The sequence below is a fragment of the Rattus norvegicus genome, chromosome 3 (genome assembly GCF_036323735.1).
Source record: "Rattus norvegicus strain BN/NHsdMcwi chromosome 3, GRCr8, whole genome shotgun sequence".
Taxonomy (NCBI): domain Eukaryota; kingdom Metazoa; phylum Chordata; class Mammalia; order Rodentia; family Muridae; genus Rattus; species Rattus norvegicus.
The window spans coordinates 152,186,757-152,206,698 of NC_086021.1; the positions used below are offsets into that span (position 1 = coordinate 152,186,757).

At 42.1% G+C, this 19,942-nt stretch overlaps 2 protein-coding genes and 1 long non-coding RNA gene across 4 annotated transcripts in view; 2 read left to right on the forward strand and 1 right to left on the reverse strand.

The window, feature by feature from the left end:
• The first annotated feature begins 716 nt into the window (after positions 1-716).
• LOC134486458 (protein PET117 homolog, mitochondrial) lies at positions 717-8,417 on the forward strand. The gene is made up of 2 exons (XM_063285317.1): positions 717-3,293; positions 7,653-8,417. The coding sequence occupies exons 1-2, from the start codon at positions 3,198-3,200 to the stop codon at positions 7,797-7,799; spliced, it is 243 nt and encodes an 80-aa protein (XP_063141387.1). The 5' UTR covers positions 717-3,197; the 3' UTR covers positions 7,800-8,417.
• On the reverse strand, positions 7,481-10,466 carry LOC134486459 (uncharacterized). Its single transcript, XR_010065416.1, has 2 exons — positions 10,059-10,466; positions 7,481-8,392 (listed from the first exon to the last, which is right to left on the reverse strand). It is a non-coding gene; the product is annotated as an uncharacterized LOC134486459 (long non-coding RNA).
• The window catches only part of Kat14 (lysine acetyltransferase 14), a 40,489-nt gene continuing 28,350 nt past the window's right edge, over positions 7,804-19,942 (forward strand). The window contains exons 1-2 of one of the 2 annotated variants that reach the window (NM_001191855.1): positions 7,804-8,321; positions 10,461-10,579. In NM_001191855.1, coding sequence (NP_001178784.1) covers positions 8,063-8,321; positions 10,461-10,579 — 378 coding nt within the window. In that variant the 5' untranslated portion in view covers positions 7,804-8,062. Of the gene's footprint in view, positions 8,322-10,460; positions 10,580-19,942 lie in introns of those variants that run through there. The other variant, XM_039105474.2, reaches the window with a different exon arrangement.

Genomic DNA, 19,942 nt, shown 5'->3' on the forward strand with positions numbered 1-19,942 from the left:
GTAATCATCGATAGATACCACTTCAAAAGAAGCTTTCTTGCCTTTTACAGTCCGAGGCAGCAAGAATCATGGACTTCCACATGGTTTCTGCCAATGCCTATATTTTTAAGTTGACTCCCCATGTCTCCATCTATCACTGTCAGAGTTTCAGGACTAACAGCAAATAGCCTTTGATCCATTTAGAGCTGGTTTCTAACTCAGAGTGAAATATAGGGACTTGGTTTCATTCATCCACTTGTGGATATCCAGTTTTTCCCAGCCCATTTATTGGTAAGGCTGTCTCTTCTTCTCCTTAAACTGTAATTTTGTTCTTGGGTGTCAGTCCTTAAAATCTGTGAGTCCTGTCACTCTGAGGTGGAGAGCCCCAATGCTGTTTGGGTAGTCTCTCCTCCTTCTTTCCTGTTGGCCATAGTTGGTAAAATGGAAGCTCACTGCTGCCTATTGCTATCCCTTCTTTGAGAGATGTGGTTCTTGGGATAAGCCTGTTAGAGGTAGCCGACCTGAGATGATCACTCAGTTTATAGGCAACTGAAAGTCTTTATTCCAGCCAGCTGGATCTGTACTTGGGAATTGGGGACCCAAGTGGAGCACCCAGTGTTTAGGGTAAAGGTTTTAAAGACAAAAACCACACGCATCCTGATACCTCACTTGGCAGCTGCCAGTCTGAGATTTGCACAAGCAGACAGTTTAATAGAAGCTAAGATAAATTAGCTGGGACATCTTGACTTCAGAATGGTGCACTGTCTGGTTTTGTGTGTCAACTTGACACAAGCTGAAGTTATCACAGAGAAAGGAGCCTTCCTTGAGGAAATGCCTCCATGAGATCCAGCTGTAAGGCATTTTCTCAACTAGTGATCAAGGGGGATGGGTGGGGGGAGAGGGACCATTGTGGGTGGTGCCATCCCTGGGCTGTTAGTCCTGGGTTCTATAAGAAAGCAAGCTGAGAGTAAGCCAGTAAGTAATATCCTTCCATGGCCTCAGCATCTGCTCCTGCTTCCTCACCTGCTTGAGGTCCAGTCCTGACTTCCTTTGGTGATGAACAGCAATGTGGAAAGTGTGAGCTGAATAAACCCTTCCCTCCCAACTTGCTTCTTGGTCATGATGTTTGTGCAGGAATAGAAACCCTGACTAAGACAGATGGTTATAGAATGGAGTTAGGAAAATTTCCACAGGATTCTTCATCAAGCTGATTAAATCCTAGTTAAACTAAAATGGCCTCAGTGAGAGTACAAGACGGAGCAGCCTCTTCCTGCTGTGTGTTGCGCCTGCCTCGCATTTCAGGTGTCATTTAAAGGTAAGAGTTAGGGGAACAAGGTAAATACTATGTGGTCATCAGTGATGCTTTCGCTGAAACATCTTGGCATAAAAGAGGGAAAATAAGAAAACTTATTTAGCAGAAGCTTCAAATTGTCTATTAAACTATTTTCTTCCATCACAATGCCCACCCCTAAAAATATACCCAAACTAGATGTTATAGCAACTATTTTAAAATAAATAAGTTGCTTTTCAGTGTCTGATGGCAGGCAGTCATTCAGCTACTAAGTAATAATGATTAAACAAAACATCTTGCTTTGGTTTGTAAACATTGGCCTACACTTTGGATACAACATTTGCAAGCCTTTTTTTTTTTTTTTTTTTTTTTTGAGACATTGTTTCTGTGTGTAGCCCTCTGTCTTCCTGGAACTTGCTCTGTAGACCAGGATGGCCTGGAACTCAGAGATCTGCCTGTTTGTGCCTCCTCAGGGCTGGGATTAAAGTATATGACACTCCTGCCTAGCACAAGAAATTTTTAAAAACAAAATACATTTCGAGAAGACAAATTGGAAAATTAATTACAATAGAATGAAAGGCCATCTAAGTTTCTGGTGTCATTCTAAGGTCATTCATAGGTGTTGAGCTGATTTACTGAATGAAAAGTCTGGTGTAACCATAAATAAAAAGTATTGTAGCGGGCTGGAGAGATGGCTCAGTGGTTAAGAGCACCTGACTGCTCTTCCAGAGGTCATGAGTTCAATTCCTAGCAACCACATGGTGGCTCACAACCATCTGTAAAGAGATCTGATGCCCTCTTCTGGTGTGTCTGAAGACAGCTACAGTGTACTTACATATAATAAATAAATAAATCTTTAAAAAAAAAGTATTGTAGCATAATTTTTATTTCTTTAAAGAAATATGCAAAAATAAACTGAATTTCTTTTCATTCCAAAATTCACTGGGCCCAAACTCTATTTTCACGTTCAAAGATACAACCTACACAGGCTGCTAAAATGCTGTGGTCAGTCAGACTTACATTTGCAAAAAGGTAACTTTCATTTATTTTGTAACAGTTCAAAATAATATTTTCTTCATGCCACCTGGGTTTACTTAACAGAGAACGGAAGAGCAAAGCATATTGAACCGAAGTGAATGTTGGAGAAACACTGGGAATGGCTAATCAAGGCCTGGTGAGCCTTATTACCGTTGTCTATTGGTTTTCATCAGCAGTTTTGAATGTGTATTTTTGTGGGTAAGAGTCATTTAGTGATAAATTATTTTATTTCTCATATTGGCAGCTCAGTCAAATACTTAAAAGTTCTAAAAAGCCAAATCTCATTTTTAATTTAAGCGGTAAGTGCAAAGGACACCATCCTTAACCTCGTGTGAGCTACTCTATAACACATTCCTGGCAGGCTCCAAGGGCATCAAAAACATCTCTTAAAGATTATAGGAACTACACATTTCCGGATCCTTGCCTGACCCACTGCATTTCCCAGCGGAAGTTGAGTAGGCAACACGGTATAGCTGAAGATGAGGCATTGATTGAGACTTTGAAACTAGTCTGAGCTGCATAGCAATACCTTGTCAAAACCCAACCGTCAAGCTTTTAGATTCCACAAAAATTTAGGGAATGATCAGTCGCCCCATAGCGACCAGGTGTCCTCTGCACATACCCATCCCCGACCCACGCGCCTCCAAAGCCGCCCAGCACTTTCTGTTGGACGCAGCCTCCAAACCGGGAAACCCAGCCTCAGCCCCTCTCCCTTTCCCCTCCCCCTAGAAGCAGCGAAGCGGGCCAGGGGTTAGGCTCGGCGCTCGATTGCTCGAGCCTGGCGACGATAGCACTTGCAACGACTCTGCACTCGAGGGGTCGAGCCTGACCCGTTGAGGCGTCTGCGGCAGCGGCGGACGCGGGAGTGAGTCCGCTGCGGGGAGCGGGAATGTCGAGGAGTTCGAAGGCAGTGCTGGGCCTTTCGGTGCTGCTGACGGCGGCCACGGTGGCCGGCGTGCATCTGAAGCAGCGGCAGGACCGGCAGGTCGGTGTCACGTGACCGCGTCTTCCGGGGCGCGGAGCCCGCAGCTGTCCCTGCGCGCGTGGCGGGCCGGGCGGGCTGCTAGGGCGCGTTCTGGTTTCCGACTCCTCTCCCCAGCCACGAGGCCTAAGGCTGGGGCGGAAGCCTCGGGGCAGGGGTGTAGCCCTGAGTTAGAGAACTCCTAGGATGAGCACGAGGCCCTGGGGGCATCACAGCCCACAAAAGCAGAATCCAGTAATTGGCAGCTCACACCCAGCACATCCCCCAGTGCCTTTGGCCAAAGTAACTTGAGATTTTTGTAAACAGTCTGCTACGGGACGTAGGTTCTGGAAAGGATAAAAGGTAGCACCCTTCACTTTCTTTTCTTTCTTTCTTTTTTTTTTTATGACTTTATTTCGGGGAATACCTGGTTTATTAATCAGGGACTAACCGACTCTCATTCCAGTTTGCAACAACTAGTACGTTAAGCACACTGAGAACACCTAGTTAATTATAACCTCTCTTGGGAGTGTTCTTTTTATAATGGTGTCACTCTGTGCAGGCCAGTTTTTGCCCTTTCCAGCAACACCTTTACAGGTATTTGGTTTGAACCGGATTTGCCTGGGGCAGAAGTAATGAAAAGTAACTGAAAGCCTCAAGAGTCAACAGCCCATTGACCTTAGTATTCACAAACTAGAAATGGGAGAGTTTTGCAGCGTCATCAGAATCTTGAGGAGCAGAATCGATAAGTAGTGATGTAGAAGTACACATTGAAATTAAAGATTTGGGATTAAAGTATAGCTCCCTAGGGATATCTTTTGGAGTAGAAACAAGAAACTTCCTTCTTGGGAAAAGGAAAAGATAGTGGTGCTAATTAAACTTGGAGGGTCGGACAGGATGTCTCTGTCCTCCCGATGTGTTTTGGAGACAGTGGTTTGGAATCAGTTTTGGGAGCGGACCAATTAAACCAGATCTCAAGGAGCATGGAAACTCAGCTAATGTTCCGAAAGGCACACCAAAGGCTTTAAGGAAATGGCTGAGAATCATGGTTAGAGAATGGAACTGTGGAAAGACCTAGTTACTTACTGGAAGTTAGTGATAAAGAAATAGTGACCAAAATAACCTCGCCTGTAGCTCTTCCTTAATGACTTACTGTGACATCGAGGAAGGTAGGTGTGTTGAAAACTTCAAGGAAGCAGTAAGTGGAATAATGGCTTGTTTTTTTTTTTCTACCCCGCTCCAGACATGGTGTTTTTCACTTTCCATACATTGTCTTTAACTCTCAAAGGAACTTCGTAGACACCAATTATGGATGGCCCCTAACTTACAGATGGCTCAGCTTGCTTTTCACTCTAGTGCTAGGAAAGCAATGTCATTTGTATATGGTGAAACTTTCTTGGAATATTCAATTTTGCAATTTTCCCAGGCTGCGGATTAATGGTAGGATTCTTTCAAGATGTTGGGCAGCAAAACAAGCCAGAGACCCCCCAGGATGCTGATGCTCTAAGGGTATCCTGTTTTGCTGAGCCCTGGCATTTGCTAGGTTAGGTGGACCTAGAACACCTTTATTGTTTTCAGTTTATCGTGAGGTTTTCGGGGTAATAGCCTTATGGTAAGTTGAGGAGTGTTAATGATTCTACAGGAATCACAGCTCCAGATGTTAGAATTTAGGTTAATAAAGAGCTGTGCTAGGGTTGGGGATTTAGCTCTGTGGTAGAGCGCTTGCCTAGCAAGCGCAAGGCCCTGGGTTCAGTCCCCAGCTCCGAAAAAAAGAACCAAAAAAAAAAAAAAGAGCTGTGTTAACTAGGGTTTCTATTGCTATGACAGAGCACCATGGCTAAAAGTAACTTGGGGTGGAAAAGGTTTAACTTACAGTTCATCACGGAAAGAAACTGAGGCAGTAACCTGGAAGTAGGAGCTGTAGCAGAGCCATGAGAGGAGCTGCTCACTGGCTGGCTTATTTTAAGACAAAGTCTTTCTGCGTACTTTTGGCTGGCTTGGAACTCAGAGAGATCCGCCTGCTAAAACCTCCTAAATTCTGGAACTAATGTGTACCACCATGCTGGACCTGAGCCCCTCACTCTTTTTTTTTTTTTTTTTTTTTTTTTGGTTCTTTTTTTCGGAGCTGGGGACCGAACCCAGGGCCTTGCGCTTCCTAGGTAAGCGCTCTACCACTGAGCTAAATCCCCAGCCCCGAGCCCCTCACTCTTAAATTTCCCAACTCCCCGGGTGTAGCAAATGAAGCTGTAGGCCCGGAAGGGGCTCAGTAAGTACTAGGTGAGTCTTCTTATTTATTTATTTTTTATTTTTAAGTAAACTTTATTGTAAAAACATAAAACCCCTCGCAAATAAAGACATCACACATCAAAATTAATGAAACTCAAAGACTGTACAAGTCAGTGAACTTCTGTGCTGTTAGCATTTACATTTCCTTTAATTATTTTTATTGTTTTATATCTGAGAGGCTTTGCATATGCATACGAGCACTCCTGCATATCTGGTGCCCTCGGAGGTCAGAAGAGGGCATGGCAGGCATCCCTTTGGAGTTACAGACACTTGTGAGCCTCTGTGGGAATTGAATCCAGGTCGTGCAAGAATGAGTACCTAACCCCTGAGCTATCTCTCCAGCCCTTCTGTATGGTAGAATAGGTGTTCAGAGCAGAAGCTGTGAAGCTCCACATTAAACACTGAACTTTCAGTATGGATGGATCTGCTCTATACATCTAACCCACCACCAAACCCAAAAAACCCACAACAGTTAGACCCAGAGAAACAATCTGCTTACATCCCCTTTCATAATTTGTGTCCATTCCTGTTCAGTCCTTCCTCAGCCCCTCATATAAAGCCTTTCTTGTTTTCTTTTCTCCATGTTATGCTATACCCACATGCACCTTCATTTCTCTATATACAAATATCATTGGTTAGACTCTGCATATGAGAGAGAACTGGGATTTCTTTTTTTCTGAGAATGCGTGACCTTGTTCAGTATTATACATTCTAAGTTTATCCATTTTCCAACAAATTTTTAAACTTTTTTTAAAGCTGAGAAGTATTCTATCATATATATAGATATGTAGATGTATATATATTTGTGGGTGTGTATGTGCACACACCAGATTTTCATCATTTATTCATCTGTTGGTGAACAGCTAGGTTGATTCTGGTTCTTTGTTAGGCCAGTCTTTAAAAACAGAGATAGGTGGGAAGCAGAGGTAGTCAGATCTCAGTGAGTTTGAGGCCAGCCTGGTCTACATAATGAGTTCTAGGACAGTCAAGATTACATAGAAAGATGCAGATGCTGACTCTGAAAAGAAAAATGAACTGGAGAGATGGCACTGGTTGCTTTTGTAGAGGAACTGGGTTTCAGTCCAGAGCTATCTGTAGCTGCAGTGCCATGGTATAGGTCACTCTCTTCTGGCCTCAACACTGTACCTGCATAACTTGTAGCCACAACACCCATGCAGATAAAATAAAATTTAAAAAAAAATAATAAAAATATTCTTTTTTTTTTCCTTTTTTCTTTTTTTTTCGGAGCTGGGGACCGAACCCAGGGCCTTGCACTTGATAGGCAAGCGCTCTACCACTGAGCTAAATCCCCAACCCAAAAATATTCTTATGAGGGATTGGGGATTAGCTCAGTGGTAGAGCGCTTGCCTAGCAAGCACAAGGCCCTGGGTTCGGTCCCCAGCTCCGAAAAAAAAAAATTCTTATGAAGTGTCTGTTTCAAATATGCCCCTCTGAGCTACAAAGTATAGAGTATTTGCAGTAGTGACGGAGCAGACCTTTTAAATTCACATTAGGCACCAGGTTCACATTCCGAGATTCTGCGTCTAGTGTTTTTCAAGGTAATGACCCCTGAGGAACTTATCATTTAATGGTAATAGTCCTTTTTCTTTCTTTCTAATCTAATTGATTGAGAATTTTATATTTCTGCCTTTACATGATAAAGTCCTGTATTTTCTCACACCCTTACTGTTCTTTTTCTTGGTATTTATTGTTTGTCTTAGGTAACTGCTTATAGTTTACAGTTTTTCTGTACTGATTCATCAGATTTTAAAAGTATCACTTTCCAATTAAATTTATAAAATTCAGCATAGTGCAGCCTTTTAAATTAATTTTTTAAAATCAATTCCCTTTAAATTTTCTGTGTTCAGGGATTTCTTAAAATGTGATGAGAAGCCACTTAAGTATTAACATAACACATTACCAGATTTACTTGGTGGTTTCTTTATTTACATTGTACAGAAGGTTAAAATAGTAATTGGGTATTTAGAATTGGAACATTTCGAGTGTATTTTGGTGGCACTGTTATTTAGATTTGAAGGCACAGGATGGGAGCCACCTGTTCAGGGGGTAACTAAAATCTGCTTCTTGTGTTTTTAGAGGCTTCGTGACGGAGTGATCAGAGACATTGAGAGGCAGAATCAGAAAAAAGAAAACATTCGTCTTTTGGGAGAACAGATTATTTTGACTAAGCAACTTGAAGCAGAAAGAGAGAAGATGTTGGAGAAAGGATCTCAAAATACCTGACTTTGAGAAGCCGATGGGGCAGCGCTGAGTTGGTGTGTGTAACTGTGGGTGCGGTGTGTGGTAGAGAATAGCTAGTGAGAGCTGCCCCCAAAATCACTATCCAGTTACACTTCATTAACTGAAGGACAGTGGTCCTGTCTTCTGAATTGCTTCTTTTAAGAGTCTGTCGTGTGTGGAGAGAGTACTTGGGGGCAAATGCTCTTCTGAAGGTCTGTCTGGGGGATCCCTGCAACAGTGCCTGTCAGCTTAGGAGTGCAGGGGCGATGGATAGTAGCATCCACCTGAGTGGGCTCCTAAGTCGGCATGATGATGAAGCCACGAGAACGTCTACCTCGGAAGGGCTGGAGGAAGGTGAGGTGGAGGGAGAGACTCTCCTAATTGTGGAATCAGAGGATCAGGCATCAGTGGACTTATCTCACGACCAGAGTGGGGATTCCCTCAACAGCGATGAAGGAGATATATCATGGATGGAGGAGCAGCTGTCTTACTTCTGTGACAAGTGCCAAAAGTGGATCCCAGCCAGTAAGGAGCTTCTCGATTCCTTTGCTTGGTTGATCCCTATGTGATGGCTTGTTTCCAGTCTGTGAAAAACACTAATAAAATAGACTTGAATAAAAATATAATTATTATATTTATTATTAGTAGTCTAGTTTACCAAATGTAAATTTATTCCAGACCACTTTTTTAGTTCTTTAAAACAGTCATTCATTTTATATGTATGTGTGTGTGCCCGAGTGTATGTCACCATGTGCATGCAGTGCCTGCAAATGTCAAAGAGACATCAGATCCTGAAACTGCAGTTACATATGGTCCTGAGCCACTGTGGCCACCAGGTATTGAGCCTGTATCCTCTGCAAGCAAATTAAGTTCTCTTACTTGCTGAGCCATCTCTCCAGGCCCATAAAACCACATTTGTATTAATAAGAACTGTCTACCATTATCCCATTGTTAACATTCTGGATGGTAGCCCCCCACCCCCCAAAAAAAATTAGGAATCCTGTATTAAGTCATTGGCCATATTTTTCTAAGAAGATTATGCTGTGGGTTGGGGGACACATTCTGGTGTCAGTATAGAATTCAGGTTCTGTGAGTTATTTGACATTCGTGGAGTACTGCTGTTGTCTCCTGAGGGAAGGTTGGGATCAGCAGTCCAGTGGTGTTTGGTTGCTGCCTTTAGCCCAGGTTTGTTTTCTACCGTGGAACTCGTTCATCCTGGCAGGAGTCACAGCGCACAGATCTCGAGGTTCCAGCTGCCAGCTCCGTACGTAGCATGCCTCGCCAGGCCCTCTCGACTCTTAAACAGTGTTCTCCATTAGGCAAGAGATGAGCAAAGGCATGTGCCCTGGAGGGTTGCTTTGTACAAGAGTTCATAGCTAGTGTAACTCTTAATGAAGTTGGTCATTTTCTGGTATGTTGAAACTTTTATTAAAAATGAATTAAATTGTTCAAATAGCTACTGTAAATAGGTTAATAATAGCAGTGGTTAGAGAACAGACCTAGAATTGACTGTTTAGCTGGTGTTTGTTTCTCAGCTGTCTAGTAAAAACTGGTTTTCCCATCGTCCTCACCGGACAGATTTTTTTTTTTTTTTTCGGAGCTTGGAACCGAACCCAGGGCCTTGTGCTTGCTAGGCAAGCGCTCTACCACTGAGCTAAATCCCCAACCCCAGATTTTTTTTTTTTTTTCTTTTTCTTTTTTTCGGAGCTGGGGACCGAACCCAGGGCCTTGTGCTTCCTAGGCAAGCGCTCTACCACTGAGCTAAATCCCCAACCCCCCAACCCCAGATTTTTAAGGGGACTTTTATGGTTGGGCCCTACTAAGGTTTTTAGGGAGATAGGGTGGACTTTTCATTCTTTACAACTCTTTGATTCCTAGGATTTTGTACCTTTTTGTTTTCTCCCTGGAATATGCACCTGGGTGGCTCCCTTGCACATCTGTCCCTCAGGCAGCCCTTTCTTCTAGCTAGTGGCTGTTCCCCCTGGGCCCAGTAGACCTCTATTCCTTCCTAAATGGGGTTGAGCATCCCTTTCTCTGTCCTTACTCTGCCCTGGGATGCAAGGTACATTCTGCTCTGGAGGTTTTCATGTTGCACAATGCATCAGCATCACCTGGGAGCTTCAATGCAGAGCCCAGCCCCCACCCCAGAGACTGGAGCATTCCATAAGGGGGTGGACCTGACCTTAGGAAGGACATAAAGCCCAGCCACCTGGGTGGTTCCGATGCTCCACGGAAATCTACAACCAGTACAGTCCTGTTTACCTGTGTTCTTTGTGTGGGTCCTATCTGCCTTAGACATTGCATATCCAGTTCGAGCCTGGTGTGGCTGGCGGCACCAGCTGAGTATTCCCTGAAAGAATGAAGATGACTGGCCTAGAGGAGTCAGGAATGTGACTGCTGGGAGATCCAGCTAGAGCAACCATACCTGCTTTTCCAGGACCTTCCCCCTAACAGCTAAGGAGCCTTAGGTCTGGGAGAGGCAGGCACCTGGCTGCAGAAGGGGAAACAACCTTTTTCTCTTTCTCTCCTCCACTACTCTCCTGATGGCTGCAGAAGAAGAAAGATCTACCACGGGAAACTCGGAGAGCTAGTCGGTTAACTGAGCTGTTGGATCTCCACGGCACGAGGCAAATCCGTGATGTGACTTTTTGTTTTTTCTCCTAGGTCAGCTGAGGGAACAGCTCAGTTACCTTAAGGGCGATAACTTTTTCAGGTTTACTTGTGCCGATTGCTCGGCAGACGGCAAGGAGCAGTCCGAGAGGCTGAAGCTGACATGGCAGCAAGTGAGTACAGAGCTCTTCTCTGGGCACGTCAGGCCGGGTGGCCATCCAGAGTGAGGCGCTTTAGAGCGGTTTGCGGGGAGGGCGCTTTACAGTTCACAGTGGACATGCGCACACAATGTGTGGACGGAAGACTTCGCGGTTTTAAAACAAGGCTGCTAATTTAGTGAGTTCTCGAGACTCTTAGTCAATTTCATTTATGTCCTACCAAGCTTACACTCAACTGAAAACTAGGCCCACCTCCGTCTGGCAGTCATTTCGAGCATAACAGAGGAGATGGCCACACTGGAAGTAGATTTGACTCCATAACAAAGACAGTGTAACCAACTGCTGTAGCCTTTCTGCATTGGAACCTGGAGACAAGTCTTTGTTTATGGATAGATACTTTTAACTGTTTCAAATATCAGCACTCTAGACAGTAACTTTTTTACTGATCTCCAGGTTATATTAAATTGTTGGGTTTTATTTTAATATGCCTTAAATTAAAAATAAAGAGGGTTGGGGATTTAGCTCTGTGGTAGAGCGCTTGCCTAGCAAGCGCAAGGCCCTGGGTTCGGTCCCCAGTTCCGAAAAAAAGAAAAGAAAAAAAAATTAAAAATAAAGGATTTTACATTAATTACTGGTTTTGTTGGTATTTGGAATGCTGGGGTCAAACTCATGACCTTGTTTATGTTAAGTGCTATATTTGTGGACTGTACTTGAGACCCCATGGATTTACGTTTGTTTATTCGACATATAAAGAGTGCCTACAAGGAACCAGGCATTATTTGAGTCCTTGAGAGGGCTGTGGTGGGTGAGCCAACAGAAGCCTCCACCCCTAACCCTTGGGGGATGATTAGCATTCTACAATCAGATAACTGTGAGAATTGCCTAGCACTCTTTGCTGTGAAAACAATCAGTAGAAAGGGGGGAGATTTTAAATGTGCTGTGTTGGCCACTCCAGTGTTTCTTGCAGATTGTAGTTACCATAATAATCTGAATAGTTGTCTTTATCCCCAGTGCTTTATTATTTATCACCCTGGAGACCTGTCCACTAGCTTGGGAGGCTGCTCTGACTTGCCAAAACTACATAGGTATTGACTTGTGGGGATTATAGTTGCGCTTTCCCACTGTAGATGGAATACTATGTGTAAGCCAAGTGTGTTGCTGTGAAGAGAATTACAAGTAGAGAGGTGGACTTGTGTTTAGCCTGCAGGTAGCTTCTCATAAAAACTAAAATGGAGGAGGAAAATATAAACAGTCATTTTCAAGAATACCAATCTTCTATGGAAATGTCTTCTGTAGATGCTTTTTAAAGAGAAGTTAGTTCTTAGTTATATTCCTCAGAATACACACACACATACACACACACACACACACACACACACACACACACACACACACACACACACGCAACTTAGGTATACATTCTCATAAGCTACTGACCCGTGTTTCTGGCAGCAACTGGAAAAGTCCATCTTTGACCAGAAACCTGAAAGAGAATCAGCTAGCCCTCAGTAATTTCGTATGGGTCCAAATACTTAAAGAGTATTGTAATTTGTGCTTTCAGATCTTTAAATCTCAAACTTCGTTGATTTAATAAGGAGAGATGCTTGCAACACACAGCATTTTCTTTGCATTACAAAATACTAAGTCCAGACCCATTCTTCAGACCATTCATGTGCCTCTGTGTCTTCTCTTCCTCCTCATGACCCTTCACTTCCAGCACAGGAGGAACTTTTCAAGATACCTTGGGGGTTAGAGACATTTGCACATTCTTGTCCTGAAACTTCTTCATTCTTCTGACCTGGGTGAAGCCTTCCTTGCCTTTTTTCTCTTTCTGGGTCCTGCAGCTCTGAGTGTGTGTCTGCTGTGTCCCCAGTTCAGAGAGCCCTGAACTGGGCCCTGGAGACACTTTGGTCCAGGAGACCGAATCCCTTACGGTGAGAGTGCTCTGGTGTTGTGAGTAGAAAACTGATCTGACGTTTAAGCTGTAGATCACATTCTGGAAGAGGAGGAGCAGTGGATGCTTTCAGATTAGTATATATTTTGTGCCCAGCAAATGCTAAATGATCACAGGAAAGATACTTTCAAGTAAGTAAAGCTTATTCTATAACTAAGGTGTCTGTTGAATAACTTTCTCTTTCTTTTGTATTAAGAGACATAGGATGTAAGATATCTGTTTTTCATTGTTCAAAACTGTCTTCCGAAAATAAACTTCATGTCCATTAAGTGACTCTCCATGAGTTTTAATTGGTTAAAGGAAGTCACTTGTTGGCTGATGTTGACCTTTTCTTTCTTCGTTTTTTTCTTGGTTTTTTTATGTATTTACATTTCAAATGTTATCCTCTTTCCCAGTCCCCCCTCTCCCATGCCCCTCTCCCCCAGTTTCTCCCCCATCACCCACTGCCACCTTACTACCCTGGCATTTCCCTACACTGGGGGAAATGAGCCTTCACGGGACCAAGGGCCTCTTCTCCTATTGATGCCTGACAATGCCATTCTCTGCAACATATGCGGCTGGAACCATAGGTCCCTCCATGTGTACTCCTTGGTTGATGATTTAGTCCCTGGGAGCTCTGTGGGGTCTGGTTGGTTGATACTGTTCTTCCTATGGGGTTGAAAACCCCTTCAGCTCCTTCAGTCCTTTCTCTAACTCCTCCATTGGGGTCCCCATACTCAGTCTGATGGTTAGCTGCAAGCATCCTCATCTGTATCAGTAAGGCTCTGGTAGAACCTCTCAGGAGACATCCATATCAGGCTTCTGTCAGCAAGCACTTCTTGACATCAGCAATAGTGGCTGGATTTGGTGGCTGCATATGGGATGGCTCCCCAGGTAGGACAGTCTCTGGATGGCCTTTCCTTCAGTCTCTGCTCCACTCTTTGTCCCTGTATTTTCTTTAGACAGGAGTGATTCTAGGTTAAAATTTTGAGAAGGGTGGATGGTCCCATCGCCCAACCGAGCGAGGGTCTTGCCTAACCTCTGGATATGGTTCTCTACAGGTTCTCCCTCCCCTTTGTTGGGTATTTCAGTTAATCTCATCCCTGTTGGGATCCTAGGAGCCTCTTGCTTTCCTGGCATCTGGGACTTGCTGTTGGCCACCCCCAGTTCCCCATCCCCATTGCTACACACCTCTGTTCAAATTCCTGACCCTCTGTATATCATCCCCGTCTCCTCTCATACCTGAACCTGCCCTCGCCCCCACTTTCCCCTTCCTCTCCTTTCTTCCTCCCAAGTACATCTCTACTTCCCTTAAGTATTTTGTTCCCCCTTCTAAGAAAGACTGAAGCATCCACATTTTGGTCTTCCTTCTTGAGCTTCATATACTCTGTGAATTATATCTTGGGTATTCCAAGCTTTTGGGCTAATATCCATTTGTCAGTGAGTGTATACCATGTATGTTCTTTTGTCACTGGGTTACATCACTCAGGGTGATATTTTCTAGTTCCATCCATTTGCCTCAGAATTTCACGAAGTCATTGTTTTTAATAGCTGAGTAGTACTCCATTGTGTAAATGTACCACATGTTTTGTAGCCATTTCTCTCTTGAAGGACATCTGGGTTCTTTCCAGATTCTGGCTATCATAAATAAGGCTGCTATGAACATAATGGAGCATATGTCCTTGTTATATGTTGGAGCATCTCTTGGGTATATGCCTAGGAGAGGTATAGCTGGGTCCTTAGGAAGTACTATGTCCAATTTTCCAAAGAACTGCCAGACTGATTTCCAGAATGGTTGTACCAGTCTGCAATCCCACCAACAATGGAGGAGTGTTCCTCTTTTTCCACATCCTTGCCAGCATCTGCTGTCACTTGAGTTTTTGATCTTAGCCATTCTGACTGGTGTGAGGTAGAATCTCAGGGTTGTTTTGATTTGCATTTCCCTGATGACTAAGGATGTTGAACATTTCTTTAGGTGTTTCTCAGCCATTTGATATTCCTCAGTTGAGAATTCTTTGTTTTTTTCTGTACTTCATTTTTTAATAGGGTTATTTGATTCTCTGGAATCTTTTTTTTTTTTTGGTTCTTTTTTTCGGAGCTGGGGACCGAACCCAGGGCCTTGCACTTCCTAGGTAAGCGCTCTACCACTGAGCTAAATCCCCAGCCCTGATTCTCTGGAATCTTAACTTCTTGAGTTCTTTGTATATATTAGATATTAGCCCTCTGTTGGATGTAGGATTGGTGCAGATCTTTTCCTAATCTATTGATTGCTGTCTTGTCGCAAGGACAGTGTCCTTTGCCTTACAGAAGCTTTACAGTTTTATGAGATCTCATTTGTCTATTCTTGATCTTAGAGCATTGGTGTTCTGTTCAGGAAATTGTCCCCTGTGCCCATGTGCCCCACTTTCTCTTCTGTTAATTTCAATGTATCTGGTTTTATGTGGAGTCCTTGATCCACTTGGACTTGAGCTTGGTAGAAGGAGATAAGAATGGATTGATTTGCATTCTACTACATGCTGACCCCCAGTTGAACCATGTTGTCTTTTTTCCACTGGATGGTTTTACCTCCTTTGTCAGAGATCAAGTGACCATAGGTGTGTGGGTTCATTTCTGGGTCTTTAATTCTATTCCATTGCTCTACTTGTCTGTCTCTATACCAATACCATGCAGTGTTTATCACCATTGCTCTGTAATAAAGCATGAAGTCAGGGATGGTGATTCCCTCAGAAGTTCTTTTATTGTAGAGGATAGTTTTCACTATCCTGGGTTTTTTTTTTTTTTTTTTTTTGTTCCAAATGAATTTGCAAATTGCTCTTTCTAACTCTATGAAGAATTGAGTTGAAATTTGATGGGAAAAGCATTGAATCTGTAGATTGCTTTCAGCAAGATGGCCATTTTCACTTTATTAATCCTGCCAGTCCATGAGCATGGAAGATCTTTCCATCTTCTGAGATTTCAATTTCTTTCTTCAGAGACTTGAAGTTCTTGTCATACAGATCTTTCACTTGTTTGGTTAGAGTTGCACTGAGATATTTTATATTATTTGTGACTATTGTGGAAGGTGTCGTTTCCCTAATTTAAGCCTGTTTATCCTTCGAGTAGAGGAAGGCTACTGATTTGTTTGAGTTGATTTTATACCCACTTTGCTGAAGTTGTTTATCAGGCTTAGTAGTTCTCTGGTGGAACTTTTGGGGTCACTTAAGTATACTATCATATCATCTGCAAATAGTGATATTTTTCTTTTTTTTTTTAATGTATTTATTTATTATATATGAGTACACTGTTGCTGTCTTCAGACACACCAGAAGAGGGCATCAGATCTCATTACAGATGATTGTGAGCCACCATGTGGTTGCTGGGAATTGAACTCAGGACCTCTGGAAGAGCAGTCGGTGCTCTTAACAGCTGAGCCATCTCTCCAGCCCGACTTCTTCCTTTTCAATTTGTATTCCTTTGACCTTTTGTATTCTGATTGCTCTGGCTAGGACTTTGAGTACTATATTGAATAGGTAGGGAGAGAGTGGGCAGCCTTGTCTAGTCCCTGATTTTAGTGGGGTTGCTTCAAGTTTCTCTCCATTTAGTTTAATGTTGGCTACTGGTTTGCTGTATATGACTTTTACTACGTTTAGGTATGGGCCTTGAATTCCTGATCTTCCTAAGCCTTTTATCATGAAGGGGTGTTGAATTTTGTCAAATGCTTTCTCAGCATCTAGTGAGATGATCATGTGGTTTTTTTTTTTTTTTTCCTTTGAGTTTGTTTATATAATGGATTATGTTGATTGGTTTCCATATATTGAACCATCCCTGCATCCCTAGGATGAAGCCTACTTCATCATGGTGAATGATCATTTTAATGTGTTCTAGGGTTCAGTTTGTGAGAATTTTATTGAGTATTTTTGCATCGATATTCATGAGGGAAATTGGTCTGAAGTTAACTTTCCTTGTAGGGTCTTTGTGTGGTTTGGGTATAAGTTTAAGTGTGGCTTCAAAGAAGGAATTGGGTAGTATTTTTTCTGTTTCTTTTTTGTGGAATAGTTTGAAGAGTTGGTATTAGGTTTTCTTTGAAGGTCTGATAGAATTCTGAACTAAACCCATCTGGTTTTGGGTTTTTTTTTTTGTTTGTTTTTGTTTTTGTTTTTTTGTTTTTTTTTCTGCTTCTATTTCTTTAGGGGTTATGGGACCGTTTAGATGGTTCATGTGATCCTGATTTAACTTTGGTACCTGGTATCTGTCTAGAAAATTGTCCATTTCATCCAGATTCTCCAGTTTTGTTGAGTATAGGCTTTTGTTGTAGGGTCTGATGATTTTTTTGAATTTTCTCAGTTTCTGTTGTTATGTCTCCCTTTTTATTTCTGATTTTATTAATTTGGATACTGTTTCTCTGCCCTCTGGTTAATCTGGCTAAGAGTTTATCTATCTTGTTGATTATCTTAAAGAACCATCTCCTGGTTTTGTTGATTCTTTGTATAGTTCTCTTTGTTTCTACTTGGTTGATTTCAACCCTGAGTTTGATTATTTTCTGTCATCTACTCCTCTTAGGTGTATTTGCTTCTAGGAGCTTTTAGGTGTGTTGTCAAGCTGTTAGTGTATGCTCTCTCCAGGTTTTTTTGTTTTTGTTTTTGTTTTTGTTTTTGTTTTTGTTTTTGAGGCATTCAAAGCTGAGTTTTTCTCTTAGCACCGCTTTCATTGTGTCCCATAAGTTTGGGTATGTTGTGCCTTAATTTTGATTAAATTCTAAAACGTCTTTAATTTCTTTTTTTCTTTCTTCTTTCACCAATCATTGACCATTCCTTGACCAAGACCTTATCATTGAGTAGAGCGTTGTTTAGCTTCCATGTATATGTGGGCTTTCTGTTGTTTTTTTTGTTACTGAAGACCAGTCTTAGTCTGTGGTGATCTGATAGGATGCATGGGATTATTTCAATCTTCTTGTATCTGCTGAGGCCTGTTTTGTGACCGATTATATCGTCAATTTTGGGGAAGATACCCTAAGCTGCTGAGAGGAAGGTATATTCTTTTGTTTTAGTATGGAATCTTCTATAGATAATCTGTTAAATCCATTTGGTTCATAGTTTCTGTACGTTTCACTGTGTCTGTTTATTTTCTGTTTCCATGATCTGTCCATTGATGTGAGTGTGGTGTAAAAGTCTCCCACTATTATCGTGTGAGGTGCAATGTGTGCTTTGAGCTTTAGTAAGGTTTCTTTTATGAATGTGGGTGCCCTTGCATTTGGAACATAGATATTCAGAATTGAGAGTTCATCTTGGTAGATTTTACCTTTGATGAGTATGAAGTGTCCTTCCTTATCTTTCTTGGCAACTTTTGGTTGAAAGTCAATTTTATTTGATATTAGAATGGCTACTTCAGCTTGTTTCTTGGGACCATCTACTTGGAAACATTTTTTCCAGCCTTTTACTTGAGGTTGTTTCTGTCTTTGTTCATGAGGTGTGTTTCTGTATGCAGCAAAATGCTGGGTCCTGTTTATGTATCCAGTCTGTTAGTCTACGTCTTTTCTTTTCTTTTCTTTTTTTTCTTTTTTTTCTTTTTTTCTTTTTTTCGGAGCTGAGGACCAAACCCAGGGCCTTGCCCTTGCTAGGCAAGCGCTCTACCACTGAGCTAAATCCCCAACCTCTAGTCTACGTCTTTTCATTGGGGAATCGAGTCCATTGATGTTAAGACATATTAAGGAATAGTGATAGTTGCTTCCTGCTATTTTTGTTGTTAGAGGTTGAATTATGTTTGTGTTGCTGTCTTCTTTTGGGTTAGTGCAAAGAAGATTACTTTCTTGCTTTTTCTAGGGTGTAGTTTCTCTCTTGTGTTGAAGTTTTCTATCTATTATCCTTTGTAGGGCTGGATTTGTGGGAAGATATTGTATAAATTTGGTTTTGTCGTGTAATATCTTGGTTTCTCCATCTATGTTAATTGAGAGTTTTGCTAGATATAGTAGCCTGAGCTGGCATTTGTGTTCTCTGAGTGTCTGTATGACATCAAGCCCAAGGATCTTGTAGCTTTCATAGTCTCTGTTGAGAGGTCTGGTATAATTCTGTTAGGTCTGCCTTTGTATGTTTCTTGACATTTTTCTCTTACTGCTTTTAATATTCTTTCTTTGTTTTATGCATTTGGTGTTTTGACTATTATATGATGGGAGGAATTTCTCTTCTCGTCCCATCTATTTGGAGTTCTGTAGGCTTTTTGTATGTTTATGGGCATCTCTTTCTTCAGCTTAGGGAAGTTTTCTTCTATAATTTTTTGAAGATATTTACTGGCCCTTTAAGTTGGCTCTCTTCTACCTATTATCCTTAGGTTTGGTCTTCTCATTCTGTCCTGGATTTCCTGGATTGTTTGGTTTAGGAGCTTTTTGCATTTTGCATTTTCTTTGACTATTGTGTCAATATTTTCTATGGTATCTTCTGCCCCCAAGATTCTCTCTTCTAACTCTTGTATTCTGTTGGTGATGCTTGCGTCTATGACTCCTGATTTCTTTCCTAGGTTTTCTGTCTCCAGGGTTGTCTCTCTTTGTGATTTCTTTATTGATTCTATTTCCATTTTAAAATCCTGGATGGTTTTGTTCAACTCCTTCACTGTTTGGTTGTTTTTTCTTCTAATTCTTTAAGGGATTTTTGTGTTTTCTCTGTAAGGGCTTCTACTTGCTTACCTGTGTTCTCCTGTATTTCTTTAAGGGAATTACTTATGTCCTTCTTAATGTCCTCTAACATCATCATGAGATGTGATTTTTATATCCAAATCTTGCTTTTCCAGTGTGTTGGGGTATCCAGAACTTGCTGTGGCGGTAGAACTGGGTTCTGATGATGCCAAATAGCCTTGGTTTCTGTTGCTTGTTCTTGCCCTTGCCTCTTGCCATCTGGATATCTCTGGTGTTAGTTGGTCTTGCTGTCTCTGACTGGAGCTTGTCCCTTCTGAGGGCCTGTGAGCCTGTGATCTTAGGAATGAGAACACTCCTGGGAGACCAGATCTCTCTGTGCGGGATTTGGATGTGGAGGGCTGTGGGACAGCCTTAGCTTCAGGTGCAGATGGAGATCAGAAGCTGATGTTGAACTTACTAAGTAGAAGATACTTGAAAGGTCTGTTTGTGGGGTTGAGTACTGTTCACATGACAACATGCAGGGAGTTGAGACTTGATGGTGCAGTTTTGGGACCTCTTGCAATGTGTAGATATGGACGTAGCTCTTCTCATAGAATCCCTGGGAGCTTAATGTGGTGAACACACCCGATAGAAGCTTAATTGCAGATTATCAGACCTTCTTGTAGAAAGAAGGGTTAAGAATTCTTTTCTAGGCTCTGGTCTCTCAGTGTTTTGAAAATTTATTTTATCTTCTCTGTATATGTATGTGTCTGTACACATGTGTTTAAGGCCTGTAGAGGCCAGAAAAGGGTGTTGTATCCTCTATGCTGGAGATGCAGGCAGTTATGAGTCACCTGACATG